Source organism: Bison bison, unplaced genomic scaffold (assembly GCF_000754665.1).
Source record: "Bison bison bison isolate TAMUID 2011002044 unplaced genomic scaffold, Bison_UMD1.0 scf7180017864303, whole genome shotgun sequence".
Taxonomy (NCBI): Eukaryota; Metazoa; Chordata; class Mammalia; order Artiodactyla; family Bovidae; genus Bison; species Bison bison.
Window position 1 is genome coordinate 2,312,899 of NW_011494875.1, and position 14,268 is coordinate 2,327,166.

At 41.8% G+C, this 14,268-nt stretch overlaps 1 protein-coding gene across 1 annotated transcript in view; it reads left to right on the plus strand.

The window, feature by feature from the left end:
* ZC2HC1B (zinc finger, C2HC-type containing 1B) overlaps positions 1-11,886 on the plus strand; it is a 34,131-nt gene extending 22,245 nt beyond the window's left edge. The window contains exons 6-8 of the mRNA XM_010851499.1: positions 4,155-4,260; positions 11,112-11,196; positions 11,693-11,886. Of these exons, the coding sequence (XP_010849801.1) occupies positions 4,155-4,260; positions 11,112-11,182 (177 nt within the window). The 3' untranslated portion in view covers positions 11,183-11,196; positions 11,693-11,886. The remainder of the gene's footprint in view (positions 1-4,154; positions 4,261-11,111; positions 11,197-11,692) is intronic.
* Positions 11,887-14,268: the final 2,382 nt, after the last annotated feature.

The following is a 14,268-nucleotide window of genomic DNA, read 5'->3' on the forward strand; positions in this document are numbered from 1 at the left end:
CACCACAATTTGAAAGCATCAATTCCTCAGCACTCAGCCTTCTTTATGGTCCAACTCTCACATCTGTATATGACTACTGGAAAAGCCATAGCTTTGACTATACAGACCTTTGTTGGCAAAGTGATATCTCTGATTTTTAATATACTGTCTAGGTGTGTCATAGCTTTTCTTCCAAGGAGCAAGTGTCTTTTAATTTCCAAAGAATAACAAGGAGAAATAAGAAAGGCTTCTTAAATGGCTGCTATCAAAAAGTCTACAAACAATAAATGCTGAAGAGGGTGCGGAGAAAAGGGAACCCTCTTACACTGTTGGTGGGAATGCAAACTAGTACAGCCACTATGGAGAACAGTGTGGAGATTCCTTAAAAAACTGGAAATAGAGCTGCCATACGACCCAACAATCCCACTGCTGGGCATACACACCGAGGAAACCAGAACTGAAAGAGACACATGTACCCCAATGTTCATCGCAGCACTGTTTACAATAGCCAGGACATGGAAGCAACCTAGATGTCCATCAGCGATGAATGGATAAGAAATTTGTGGTACATATACACAATGGAATATTACTCAGCCATTAAAAAGAATACATTTGAATCAGTTCTAGTGAGGTGGATGAAACTGGAGCGTATTATACGAGTGAAGTAAGTCAGAGAGAAAAACACCAATACAGTATATTAACACATATATATGGAATTTAGAAAGATGGTAATGATGACCCTATATGTGAGACAGTTAAAGAGACACAGATGTAAAAAACAGACTTTTGGACTCTGTGGAAGAAGGTAAGGATGGGATGATTTGAGAGAATAGCATTGAAACATGTATATTACCATATGTGAAATAGATCGCCAGTCCAGGTTCGATGCATGAGACAGGGTGCTCGGGGCTGGTGCACTGGGGTGACCCTGAGGGATGGGATGGGGAGGGAGGTGGGAGGAGGGTTCAGGATGGGGAAACATGTACACCCATGGCTGATTCATGTCAATGTATGGCAAAAACCACTACCATATTGTAAAGTAATTAGCCTCCAATTAAAATAAATTAATTAAAAAAATAGAAAGCCTTCTTAAGTGAATAGTGCAATGAAACAGAGGAAAACAATAGAATGGGAAAGAGTAGAGATCTCTTCAAGACAATTAGAGATACCAAAGAAAAGATTAAGTGGGTCTGAATACTTAACAGTAGAGGATTGTTTAGAAAGATTTCCATGATATCCAATATGTCATAGGAATGGGACCCTCTCTAACAATAGCACACCCTACAGACTATGGATTCTGACCTCCACATATACTAGACAGTTACTGAATATCTACGCTGTACCTGCTGCTGCATCAGGTACTGGCTGATCAAGGGTTTGTGATTCAGAGGAGGCGGCACCCTTGAAAGCAGTGCAGTAGGAAGATGTCGGAGAAGGCAATGGCACCCTACTCCAGTACTCTTGCCTGGAAAATCCCATGGATGGAAGAGCCTGGTAGGCTGTAGTCGGCATATTCAGGAGTATGGTGGAGGCAAAGGCCACTTGGGATTCATGGAAAGCTTCAAGGAGGAGCAAATACTTTCCCCAAAATATCAAATGAGTTTACTGGTCTACATTTGAAGTTGAAAAGGACATTATGCACTAAATGTCCAGCCCATGACCTGAGGAGCCCACCATGTAGAGCTGAAGGACAGAGAGCCTGTGGGTGAGTGACAGGGGGTGGCACAGGCCAGGTGAGCATCAGAGTCAGGAGGGCTTTAACCCAAGTGGGCTCAGAGAGGAGGAAAAGGGATTAAGTGGATAGATGCCTTAAATCTGAGGCCAACCAACATGAGGGCCTGGAAGCAGGAATTGAAAGTCACCAGGAACCCCAGAAAGTCCTATCCATCTTTTCTTCTTGTCTCTTCTTCCTACTCCACTGCTGCTTCATTGTCTCTCTGCAGAACTTGGCCTTTCTGTCCAATTGTCCATCACTAGCCTCACACATCATTCTATATGCAATGTAGACTGGTTGCATAATGCAGACTTTAGTAACATGGAATTGATATCTTAGAAAGATCACCCTGGCAGTTAGTGTTCAAGATTGACTGGTGAGAGACCAGTTAGAGCTACGCCAACTGAAAAAGAAAATGAGGGCCCAGAGTCAGAGGGATGTGTGTGTGGGGGGGGGGGTTTGTGTGGAGGGTGTGGATTTAAGAGAGAATTGATGGAACTGAGAAGCTGATTGGAATATAAGGTAAAAGAGTATCAGGGTTGGCAAAGAGGCTTTTAGCTCCAGAGCAGATAACACCACACATCTAGATGAAAGAACCCAGAAGGCAGCAGTGGGGAGGTAGTCATTTTGGTAAGGAGCCTATGATAACTACAGTTGTAGAGATTCAGTCTTTACACGTGAAATAGCGTGGAAGCAGTGCAGTGTCAGAAGAACTTGGATTCTACAATCAGTAGTCAGGGTTTGACCTTCAGTTTTATAATATACTATCTGTAGGTTAGTTTGGACAAGTTCCTTGAATTCTTTGAGACTCACTTTAGCCTGTGTCTGGCTGAGCTGTTAGGGGGATCACAAGTAACAGCAGTACCACACAGACCCCCCTACCTTTACCCTCTCAACACTGTCCCCGACCCCCCTTCCCCTCTCTGACGGTCCTCTCGAGTGGGGCAGGCACCACAGTTTTGGGGGAAATATGACTGCTTTGGACTTATAAGAGTGAAAATGTTAGCCGCTCAGTTGTGTCCAACTCTGTGACCCCATGGACAGTAGCCCACCAGGCTCCTCTGTCCATGGGATTCTCCAGGCAAGAATACTGGGGTGAGTTGCCATTCCCTTCTCCAATCCAGGGATCGTCTCAATCCAGGGATCGAACCTGGGTCTCCTGCGCTGCAGGCAGATTCTTTACCATCTGGACCACCTGAATTCAGCTTAATTTTGGGGGGAAAATAAAAGTACAACTCTACCTAGACTTTCTAAAGCAGTAAAGGGTGCATTCTGTTTCTTCGAATGCTTCTAAGCAGTCCACGAAGTGAGTCGGTGTTCATGGGGCCAAGGGGAGCAGAGGGGGAAGCAGCGGACGGAAGTGCTTTTTATTCCTGAAGAAGGCCAGCTGGCTGTCCTGAGCGTAACCAGCAACTTGGCCTGGTTCCTCTCCTTGTCTTCCAGAACGAAGTGGTGATTGGGAACACAGAAGAAAAATTGCTTGCTTTCTGAATTGCTTGCTTTCTGAGTAAACTCGCTGTGGAGTGTATCTGAACAGCAGTGCTGTTTCCCCCATGCCAGCTTCGCCACTCTGCTGCCTGCCTCATCGTGGAGCTTATGGAGAGGGAGAATAAAAAGGGAGGTGTTGTCTCGGTTTGGAAGGGCTGTTAACAGCACAGCTGAAATGTGTTTCTATTTTAAACATAATCAGCTTTAAAAAATGTGTTATACCCTTAACCAGAAGAGACCCGGATGGGTTCTCTGAAAATAGCTTTCTTTGTTTGCCTGGGGATGAGCTGCATGCCATCGCCTCGCAGCAGGCCCTGCCCAAGTGAGGATTCTCACTTGGAGGAACAGGTTATCTTTGTACCGGAGTTGCCATGGAAATGTGGAGGGATCTGTGGCAAGGTAAAAGGGAGGGCACAAAGGAACTCCCAAGGAACCTTTCGGTCCTTCTTCCGTGTTAATATGGCTCTTCTGCTACCGCCACTCAGTAGGGTGGGCAGTGGCGTGGGGATGTTGGAGTTCCATGTTTAAAACATTTGGTGCCTGCCAGTGCCTGTTTTTCTTCTCTGTGCATGTATTTAAAAACAAAATCATCTTCGACTATAATGAAAAGCCCAAATGTTCTATAACTATCCTTATTGACATTAAGTGATTTCTTATGTCTCCACATAACTGATCGAACAGGATTAACACATCACCACTCCCCCAAAGGGCTTGATTGTGGAACAAAAGCCCCAAAACCCAGACATGGTTTTGAGCCCCAGCAGGAAGGACAGGAGCCAGGTTACTGAGGTGCAGGGTGTGTGGGTCCCCCTCCCCTGGGCGTCACAGGTCCTGGACATGACCACCCTGCTGCTGGTGCACGGGAGGCCACATTACCTCCTGTATGCTTCCCGAGCTGACAGAGCTCTTCCCTTCTCCTCCCCAATCCCCCACCTCCCCGCTGGTCTCCCTCTCCCTCTGTCTCCTTCTCCAGGGTAGAGCTCAAATGAGTCCAAAAAAGGAACTGACTGTAACCAGTGCTGTGGGAGCTCTGCTACAGAACAGGGCCCTGGAGGCCAGTGCAGCGCCAACCAGGCCAGGTGAGTTGGAATGAGCATCTCAACTATCGAATGACGGGGTCAGAGGAGACCACTGTTGGCTTCGGGATTTGCTGGCGGTCAGCAAAAATTATGACATCCAAAGTTGCTTTGGGATATAAAGATATGTGAGTTTGTTTGAGATTTAGAGCTTATTTGGCAGGAAAGGATATTTCCTAATTTACCAAGATTGTACAACTCTTGACAGTATACAAAATCAGATCTGATGACAATAGCTGGGGCTAGAACCGTTGTTCCCAGATCTGGTAAAATTAAGAAGAGATTAAGGATGGGAGATGGCAGTGTGTCAGGTTTTGTGTTGAAAATAAGGGAAGAAAATGAAATTGTGGTCTCAGAGGGATATCTGTATTTCCATGTTCATTACAGCATGTTTCAAATAGCCAAGATACAAAAACACCCTTCATGTTCATTGATGGATGCATGGATAAAGATGGGGTATATATGCACAATGGAATATTATTCAGCAATAAAAAGAGAAGGCAATCCTTCCATTTTCAACTTCATGATAAACCTTGAGGTGAAATAAGTCAGAAGGAGGACAAATAGTGTATGATCTCGGTTATGTGCGTGCTCAGTCATGTCCAATTCTTTGCCATCCCATGGACTGTAGCCCACTATGTCCTCTGTGGAATTTTTCAGGCAAGAATACTGGAGTGGGTTGCCATTCCCTTCCCCAGGGGATCTTCCCAACCCAGGGATCAAACCTGAATCTCTTGCATCTCCTATATTGGCAGGTGGACTCTTCACCAGTGCTCCACCTGGGAAGCCATGTGTGGAACCTTAAAATGTTACACTCAAGTATAGAACAGCCCTTTGGACTCTGTGGGGAGGGGGGTGGCTTGGGAGAATGGCATTGAAACATGTATAATATCATATAAGAAATGAATTGCCAGTCCAGGTTCGATACAGGATGCTTGGGGCTGGTGCACTGGGATGACCCAGAGGGATGGTACGGGGAGGGAGGTGGGAAGGGGTGCAGGATGGGGAACACATGTACACCTGTGGCGGATTCATGTTGATGTATGGCAAAACCAATACAATATTGTAAAGTAATTAGCCTCCAATTAAAATTAAAAAAAAAAAAGAGTAGAATGGTGGTTGCCAGGGGTGGAGGGTAGGGTGGGAGAAATGGGGAGATGTTGGTCAAAGGGTAAACTTACAGTAATGAGATGAATGAGTTCGGGGAATCTAATGTTCAGCAGGGTGACTATAGTTAACAGTACTGTATTATCTACTTAAAAGTTGCTGAGAGGATAAATCTTAAATATTCTCACCACACACACACACACACACACACAAAACTAACTATGTGAGGTGACGAGTGTGTTAACCAAGCTTACGGTGGTAATCATTTTGCAATACATACATGTGATAAATCATCACATTGTACACCCTAAACTTGCACATTATATTCAGTTAGATCACAGTAAGGCTGGAAAGAAAAGGAAATGGGGAAGAATTTCCTTCCTAGAATGAAATAGTGTCTTCGAAGTAGGAAAAAGGAATGCCCACCATTTTAGTATTTACTATATGCTTGACCATTTCTCTTCATCTTCACAATAATCCTCCACATGTTTTAACCTGTGGAATGGGAACTGAGGCTCAGAGAGGGTGAGTTGTTTAAGACACACCACTGGTAGACGGCAGAGCTGGATTAGATATCTCCTGTGTTTACCTTCTTCACTGAGCTGCGTTGCTAGTAATGGACATTCTTCTTTATGGTCAGCATCACTATGAAGGCAATGAATGAAATCATGACCATATTGGCACCTCTGGTCAGGAGTCTTATTCTGAAGGTATTATCAGAACCAGAATAAGAAGTGCCAGTCTCATAGTCCATAAGGTAACAGCATCAGAAATCTTTATCATTAGTTTTTAAATTCCTCCTGAGTTGCTTATCATGGGAGAAAAACTGAGTTGATATTTTAAAAATTCATAGCCATCTAAGCTCAAACCACGAGTTGTTTTTTTTCTTCATTATCTGTAGAGACTTATCCATGAGGTAGGTTTTAGCTTTTACTAAGGAAAAAAATAATTCAAATCATCTATGTATTCTTTTGGTAAAACTTCCACTAACAAGCTTTTTTTCCCGAAGTAAAATGACTAGTGTCCTTGAGAAAAGACAATTTCTTTATATTATAGTTTCTTCTTATTTTTTCAAAGAATATATTATAATGCTTCCCTTTCAGTGAAAAACATCCTTTTGAGTTTGTTTGTCAAGAGGGCGTATTTCTTAATTCATTGGGATTAGACAACTCTGACAGTGTGCCAAGTCAAATGCAAGTACAGCCTCAGAGTGTCAGACCTTCACTCCCCGGTTTAGTAAACCAGGAAAGAGACTGGGAATGAGGGAAGACAGGCCTAGTATTGAAAAGAGGAAAAGAGTTTCCTTCCTTGAACTCAATAGTTAGAGCAGAAGCAAGGTAAAGTGGAAAGGTCCTGAATCAGGGCAGCAGCCCTGTGTCCCAGTATGTGGCGATGAGCAGGACGATACACAGACACTGTTCTGATACACTAGGAAATAGATGAGCAGGCCAGCAGACCTAAGCAGAATATATCATACTTGTTAACTCGTCAACAGTGGTTTGTAGATCACTGTGATGTTGTTAAGTAAAAGGAGAATCCAACATAGCCCACACTAGGTTCTGGGCCACCAGCTGACTGCACTGTCCACTGTCTCCTCTCCATCCGGCTCGAGCGGCCTCTCTTGCTCCTGCTCACTCCTGGCTCAGGGCCTTTGCACTGGCCGCCCCCTCTGCCAAAAACCAAAACATCCCTCAGTGGTCTACCCTGCTGTCTCCCTCCCTCCCTCCAGCTCTTAGCAGAGTGTCTTCCCAGTGGGCCCCGCACCAACCCAACCTCTGTGTTTCAAAGTAATCAAACCCACTATAATTCTTTTTGTAGTTTCCCAGCAGTTACCATCATCTAATATATTCAGTACATCTTTATTTTCTTTCTGTCCCATCCACTATGCCAGAAAAGGGGATGTAAGCTTCAAGAAGGCAGGAATCTGTGTACTTGGTTTATTGTGTATTGTACTGCTCAGGTTCGATCCCAGGATTGGGAAGATTCCCTGGAGAAGGGCATGGTAACCCACTCCAGTATTCTTGCCTGGAGAATCTCATGGACAGAGGAGCCTGGCAGGCTATAATCCATGGGGTTGCAAAGAGTTAGACACGGCTAAAGTGACTTAGCCCACACACACCTCTACTTGTTAGAATTGTTCGTGGCATTTATGAAATGCTCAGTAAATACTTCTTGAATGAAATATATTGGACAAAGTTGATATCTTGAGTCTATAATTTCTCACTTAAATTACTGAAATATGAATAGTCATGTTAATTAGCTTTAAGAGATAGCTTTTGCTTTTATTTCTGGTTCAAGATGCTTTTTCAATTTTAGATTCTGTTCTTACCTGTGGCCTCACCTGTTAACATTTAAAAATAAAATCACCAAGGTTAGTGTGCTTTTAAATTAGTCACATTTCATTTGAAGCCATTCTGGACAGAAAGCAGAAGTATATTGAGGGGAAGTGAATTTTCAAAACTGTTTAAGGCTTGGAGAAAAGCCTGAGTACTTTTTACTAATGTAAATAGGCCCATGTATTTATCAGATTCTCATCTACTAGCCATTGTTTTTGATCTGGTCAGTACTAATCTATTTGTAATAAGAGGATCTTTAAAAAACTGTTGGTGGTGGTCTAGCTATCTTTAGGTTGACAATCTGTCGTTTAGGCCACTTGATGTCACTTACCTTCCATGTAAATCCTATTATTGTCTTTCATCTAGCTGGTAGTTAGCCTTCTAAAACCCAGGCTTTCATTCTTTGACTCTCTTGAGTAAAATAAACATTTAGAATCTCCCATTTATAACCCTTTGTTTTAAATTCACAGTGAGGGAAGACGTGTGTTAGGCACAACCTGCAGTCAGTAATCATTATATCTAATGTTTAACAGTGGGATATAAAAGTCTTAAGAGATTACAAGAAAGAGATCTACTTTTCCCAGGAGATTTTATGGAGGTGGTAATGGTCAGAGAGAGAAAGTTTCATAGAGATGGAGGCTTTGGGGATGAGCTAGATTTTAACCAATGGAGAAAAGTTGGGAAGCAACAGAGATATGAAAATAAGAACACAACACATACTCTGGGGGGGAAAATGGTCCATTTGGCCAAAGCGTGAAGAACTGGGATTAAAGTTAGAATGGAAGGCTGGCACTAGAGCAAGGAGGGTCGTAGATGCTCAGCAAGGTGTCCAGACTATGTGTGATTAATGCCGTTGCTGGTGTCACTGCCCTGGACACGTGTCTGAAAAGCTCTTATGATGACCTAGGAACTTTTTGGTTCTACAGACTAAATTAGCCTGCCAAAATGTCTCTTGAGAAAGGGCATTTTTTAAGAAGTTGCCATGGAAGGAATTAATGCTTACTGTAGAAGATCTTAGAAAATGGAGAGAAGGTATGAAGAGAAAAAAAAATCATCCATAATTCCACACCCTGACATGTCTACCGTTAATATTGATACCTCTTTTCACTTTCTCTCTTTATTCGCCGCCTCTTTTGTTTTCTTTTGATCTAAATTATGATCATAGTCCATGTACACATCCTGATTTTTTTTTCCCACAAACTTTGAACATTTCCCTATGGCAAAGAGTTTCTTTAAAAACATAATATCATATGTTTTCAAAGATACATATGATATCACAAAAAGACAATATAATTTGTCTATTTTCCTGATGTTGAATAGGTAGGTTGTCTCTGCTTTTTTGCTGTACCGAATATTTCCCTTCTTCATGGACAGTAGCCCATGCTTAATTGTATGCTCTTCTAAGCTCTTCAAATATGAATCTTCGTTAATCCTTGTTTAATCCTCACAGTAACACAGAGACATACTATTCATAGCCCGGGTTTGCAGGTGAGGAAAGCACAGGTAAGGGAAGCAACTTGCATAAGGAGTTTGTAATAGAAAATGGTAGAGCCAAGCAAATCTTCATCTGCTTTGGGAAAACTGGGTCAAAAAACATTAAGGAGATAATTATATAAATATATATTATTTAGTACATATTATATACTAGTATCTCACAATTGAGCTGGACCGTAAAGAAGGCAGAATATCAAAGAATTGATGCTTTTGAACTGTGGTACTGGAGAAGACTCTTGAAAGTCCCTTGGACAGCACAGAACTCAAACCAGTCAGTTTTAAGGGAAATCAAAACTGAATACTCATTGGAAGGACTGATGCTGAAGCTCCAGTATTTGCATCATCTGATGTGAACACCTGACTCATTGGAAGAGTCCCTGATGTGGGGGAAGATTGAGGGCAGAAGGAGAAAAGGGAATTAGAGGATGAAATGGCTGGATGGCATCACCAATGCAGTGGGCATAAACTTGCACAAACTTCAGGAGATGGTGAGGGACAGGGAGGCCTGGTATGCTGCAGTCCATGGGGGTCACAAAGAGTTGGACACGACTGGGCGACTGAACAACATATACTAGTATATATATTAGGCTTCCCTGGTGGCACAGATGATAAAGAATCTGCCTGCAATGCAGGAGACCCAGGTTCAATCCCTGAGTTGAGAAGATCCCCTGGAGAAATATGTATATTACTTAGTAGATGTATGTTTAGTAAATTACTTTAGAAAAGGATATGGCTCTTCTTTCTCACAAAGATTCTAATGTTCAGATGAGAACTGAGTTTATAACCTAGTCAGCAAATATCTACATGGCTATTTCTCAAGGGATTTGATATATAGATTTATAGGGAAGATACCTCTGGGCAGCAACTTCTCCAGCACCTTTATACAGAGAGACTATGGCCACTGTGAGCTGTAGTTCTGGTTTCTGCTTTGGTTTCTGGAGCCAGTGGATTTGATCAAGTTAAGCATCCTGCCTGCACTAGCCTCCCCTTCTTGTGCTTGCGTGCTCAGTTGCTCAGTCATGTTCTACTCTTTGTGACCCCATGGACTGTTGCCTGCCAGGCTCCGCTGTCCATGGGATTTTTCAGGCAAGAATATTCCCCTCCTTACCTAATTGTGTAGCAAATGTAATGAGTATTGAAGGGTCAGTTACTGATTCCTTGGAAAAAACAAAGCTTGTAAATCTTCAGGTAATATGATCACTGAGTTCTATCCTGTGTCCTTTGATATTGATTCGCAGTTTCCTGGGGTGGTTTGGTCATTCTTCCTTTGTAAAACACTGATTAGAAAAGAGGCCTCTAGGACAGAGAGTACTATTCTTCCTTCTTTTTTAATGATTTCTCTGAGAATCCTGTTCCATCCCATGTGATCCAGCACAAACTGTGGCGTGTTATGCCCATAGATTCCTATGTCTCCATTCCTAGCGGTGCTGCTGAACACAGAGGAAAAGAGTCCTGTTTGGGAAATGAGTCCATCAGTGTGTAAATAACCGCTGGGAGGGAAGGCCTTTCATGCTTCCATGAGGTTTATCAAACGCTTTCTAGCATGAGAGCAAGCAAAGAATTTTGTGAAGATATGGAACATTCTCTGGGTACATTTTGAAAGCTGGGGCCATAGTGGGATCAGGTGTTGAGGGTCAGTTTGTATAAATGGGGGGTGGTCATTGAGGTGGTGGGCCAACGGGCCCGTCCATGGTTAAGTGAAGGCTTAAGGGTAGAAGACAGAGGGCTTCTAACACAGATTCTGTTTTCCTTATTATCTGGCCCAGGATAGGGATTGAGAACTTGTCTATAGCTCCGAAACAAAAAGGAAGAATAGAGACTTTTGAGTCCAGTGTGAGAATTTCATAATCATCCTTTTTTTCTGTTGTTGCTAATGTTTGCTTTTACATAATAACAAATCTGTTTATGTCTGCAAAGGATCAGCAGTGGACCCTGCTTCTGGAGCAAAACTCAGACAAGGATTTGCTAAATCTTCTAAAAAAGATTAACTCCTAGAGGCCAGGTAAGGAAAAAAAAAATTTAACTTTTACGTGTTGCCAATCGTCTAAATGGGCAAGACAGTTAATGAGCCTTTAAGAGAATGAATCCATAGCAGGCCAAAGAGGAATTTGGGCAAATCCTGATTTGGGTTACTAAAATGTATGCTCTTGAAACTTACTCTTTTGTTAAACATATAGTTTGAAATGATGTTCAGTTTTTGCTTCTCGGATTTGACAGGAAGCAGGAATTCATTTTGTTTCTTGGATTTAACAGGAAAGGGAAATGATTCTTCATTTTGACCAGGAAGGTTACTGCCCTCTCCCTTTTTCTAAACAAAGACAGGTCCCTGAGATTGACACTGAATAGTCACTGTATAGACACTGCTATGAAGCTGGAGAATTCTTGATATTGTGAATTGTTAAAAACAATGAACAATTAAAAGAGGCCTGTATTACTTAACATTCTCAATGTGGGAACAACAAAGCTCCAAAGTAAGTGCCTTCTCTTTCTGCTTTCAGCCTGGTTCCCTCACCGTCCTCGACCTGGATGGTCGTACCCAGGAACTCCACCTAAGGTGAGGGAACCGGAGGCATCTGTTTACACGCCTGCGATTTCTTTGGAGACAGCATGTAGAACAAGTAAAAACTACGTTCAAATTTTCTTATGTACTCCCTTCAAATTTTACCCCTCAAATCATTAAACAATGCATCAACCTGTATGATAGTGCTTGATTTAAAGACTCACTTGAAGCTTTTTTTCCCCTGTGCTATACAGTAGGTTCTGATTAGTTATCTGTTTTATACATACATGCTTAGTGGCTCAGTCGTGTCTGACCCTTTGGACTGTAGCCTGCCAGACTCCTCCGTCCATGGGATTCTCCAGGCAAGAAGGGGTTGCTGTTTCCTCTTCTAGGGGATCTTCCTGACCCAGGGATTGAGCCTACATCTCCTGTGTCTCCTGTATTGCAGGTGGAGTCTTTACCAGCTGAGCCATCGGGGAAGCCTATTTTATGCACAGTAGTATATATATGTCGATCCCAATCTCCCAGTTCATCCCATCCCACCATTCCCCTTCCTCTGCTTGGTGTCCATACATTTGTTCTGTATATCTGTGTCCCTATTTCCGCTTTGCAAATAGGTTCATCTGTACTATTTTTCTAGATTCCATATATATGTGTTAAGCTTTTTTTTAAGTGGACACTTTTTAGTCTTTTTAAAGAAAATGTTGCTTTGATATTAGAAACTTTTGGTGAAACAGTCTTTATTACTTCCTAGGAAAATCTTGTTTTTACCTAGTTTATTCTACATAATAGGCATGAAATCTCAGATAAACTTTGATGTTTGCTTCTAATGAACATTAAACTGTCATTAGTAGCTACTCCTGTTTTAAATGTCCATCTGTATGCTGTGTAGAATTGCCTCAAATACACCAGTGTTCTGGGGGAACACTACAGTGAAAGCAGCAGGTTACAACAACCTTCCCATCCTGTAGAAAGGATCCTCTAAGTGCACTCAGGCCATCTAGTTACCGTGGCCAACTCGGAAGTCAGCTGTTCGTTACACTTTCAGTTCATGTAGCTCTGTTGGGAGGTGGTGTCTCAACTATTTTTTTCTCTTGATCTTCCTAAGGGTTGGTACACTTTTTTCCTAGAGTTATGTATACTTAATTCATGCCTTTTAATCAGAGAATTTTATTAAGGTCAGGGAACTTTATTTAGGAATAAGCCATTTTTTTCTGTCTAAATAAGAGTACCAGCCTCCAGGTACAGCAAACACATCTGAAGGTATTACAGGCTGTATTTTGGGGACCAGTTGCTATGTTTTATGCTCAGGTGAATCAGGTATGTGTTCTGGAACTGACTGAAGACATGTAAAAGTGTTTGTGGAAGCTTCTATAAATGGAAAATGGAAGCTTTAGCCAGGGTGAGCTGGCTCTCTGTCCCTCTCCACTTGCTCTGAGAGGCTGCCTTCCCTCAGCTAGAGTTAAGAGTGGACATGGGAGCTTAGACAGCCCAGAGTCGTGGAGTCCTACTGACCAGGTAACCTGTGTTCCGTTGTATCATTTCTTTTATGGTCACCAGCTCACTCCTAAGGACTGTGTTGAACCATGGTTTCTCATATTGGGCTAATATGCTGCTTTAACGGGACAAACGAACTCAAGGTTCCCCTTTCTGTACTCACCCCCACCCTATTTAGAGGTCAAACAAACAAAAAAGTATTATGGGCCATAATACTTTTTGAAGACATCCCAATAAGAAATAATTTATAATTTGTACTGGAAACTAATGGTAAACACCACTGTAAAACTGGATCATGGTAGCCCAGTATAGATGAAACTTCAGAAGCTAGTATTCTGACCTACACATCAGAAATAAATTACACAGCATTCTGGAAGAATTCACAATGTCATACAGTAAGTTTAGAAATAAGTTCTTTGGTCTGTGAATTTAATGAAGCATACAAGCTTCAACCTTCAACAAAATTATTGTTTTAAAAAGATAGTTTCTAACCGATCCTGAATAGAGGTCAGAATAGTTGTTTCTGTTGGGGTTGTGATGACCAGGGGGGAGCATGACGGAGCAGGCCGAGGAGCTGGAAGTGTTTTCCATCTGTGTGGAGAATGGGGAGTGTGGCTGTATATAAAAATGACTCAAGTCATTTGCTGAATTTGTACTTTATTTATTATATGTAAGATATATTTTCATATTGAAAGCCTCTAAACACAAAAGACAGAGGAGCTTTAAAAAAAGAAGGTTAGGTTTTACAGTTTAAAAACTCATTAAGATACCAAATTCCAGAGATAGATTATAGTTACATTGTAAAATGCTATATGTTTTGAATATAATATTGACTTAAATGATGAATTTTAAAATGCATTTACTTATTGGTGATTAAAAATACTTAAGCAGAGTAGTATTTTAAGCCAGACAGAGCAGAGCAAAAGAAATTCTTGCTTAATAGATAGATATATATATATACTTTAAAATTCCAGTAATATTCTTAAATTCCTGTTAAAAATATAATCAGTATTAAAGTCAGTAAAATGCTTATTTTGACTGACGCCTGGATTATTTTACCACTTAACCTGGTTACAC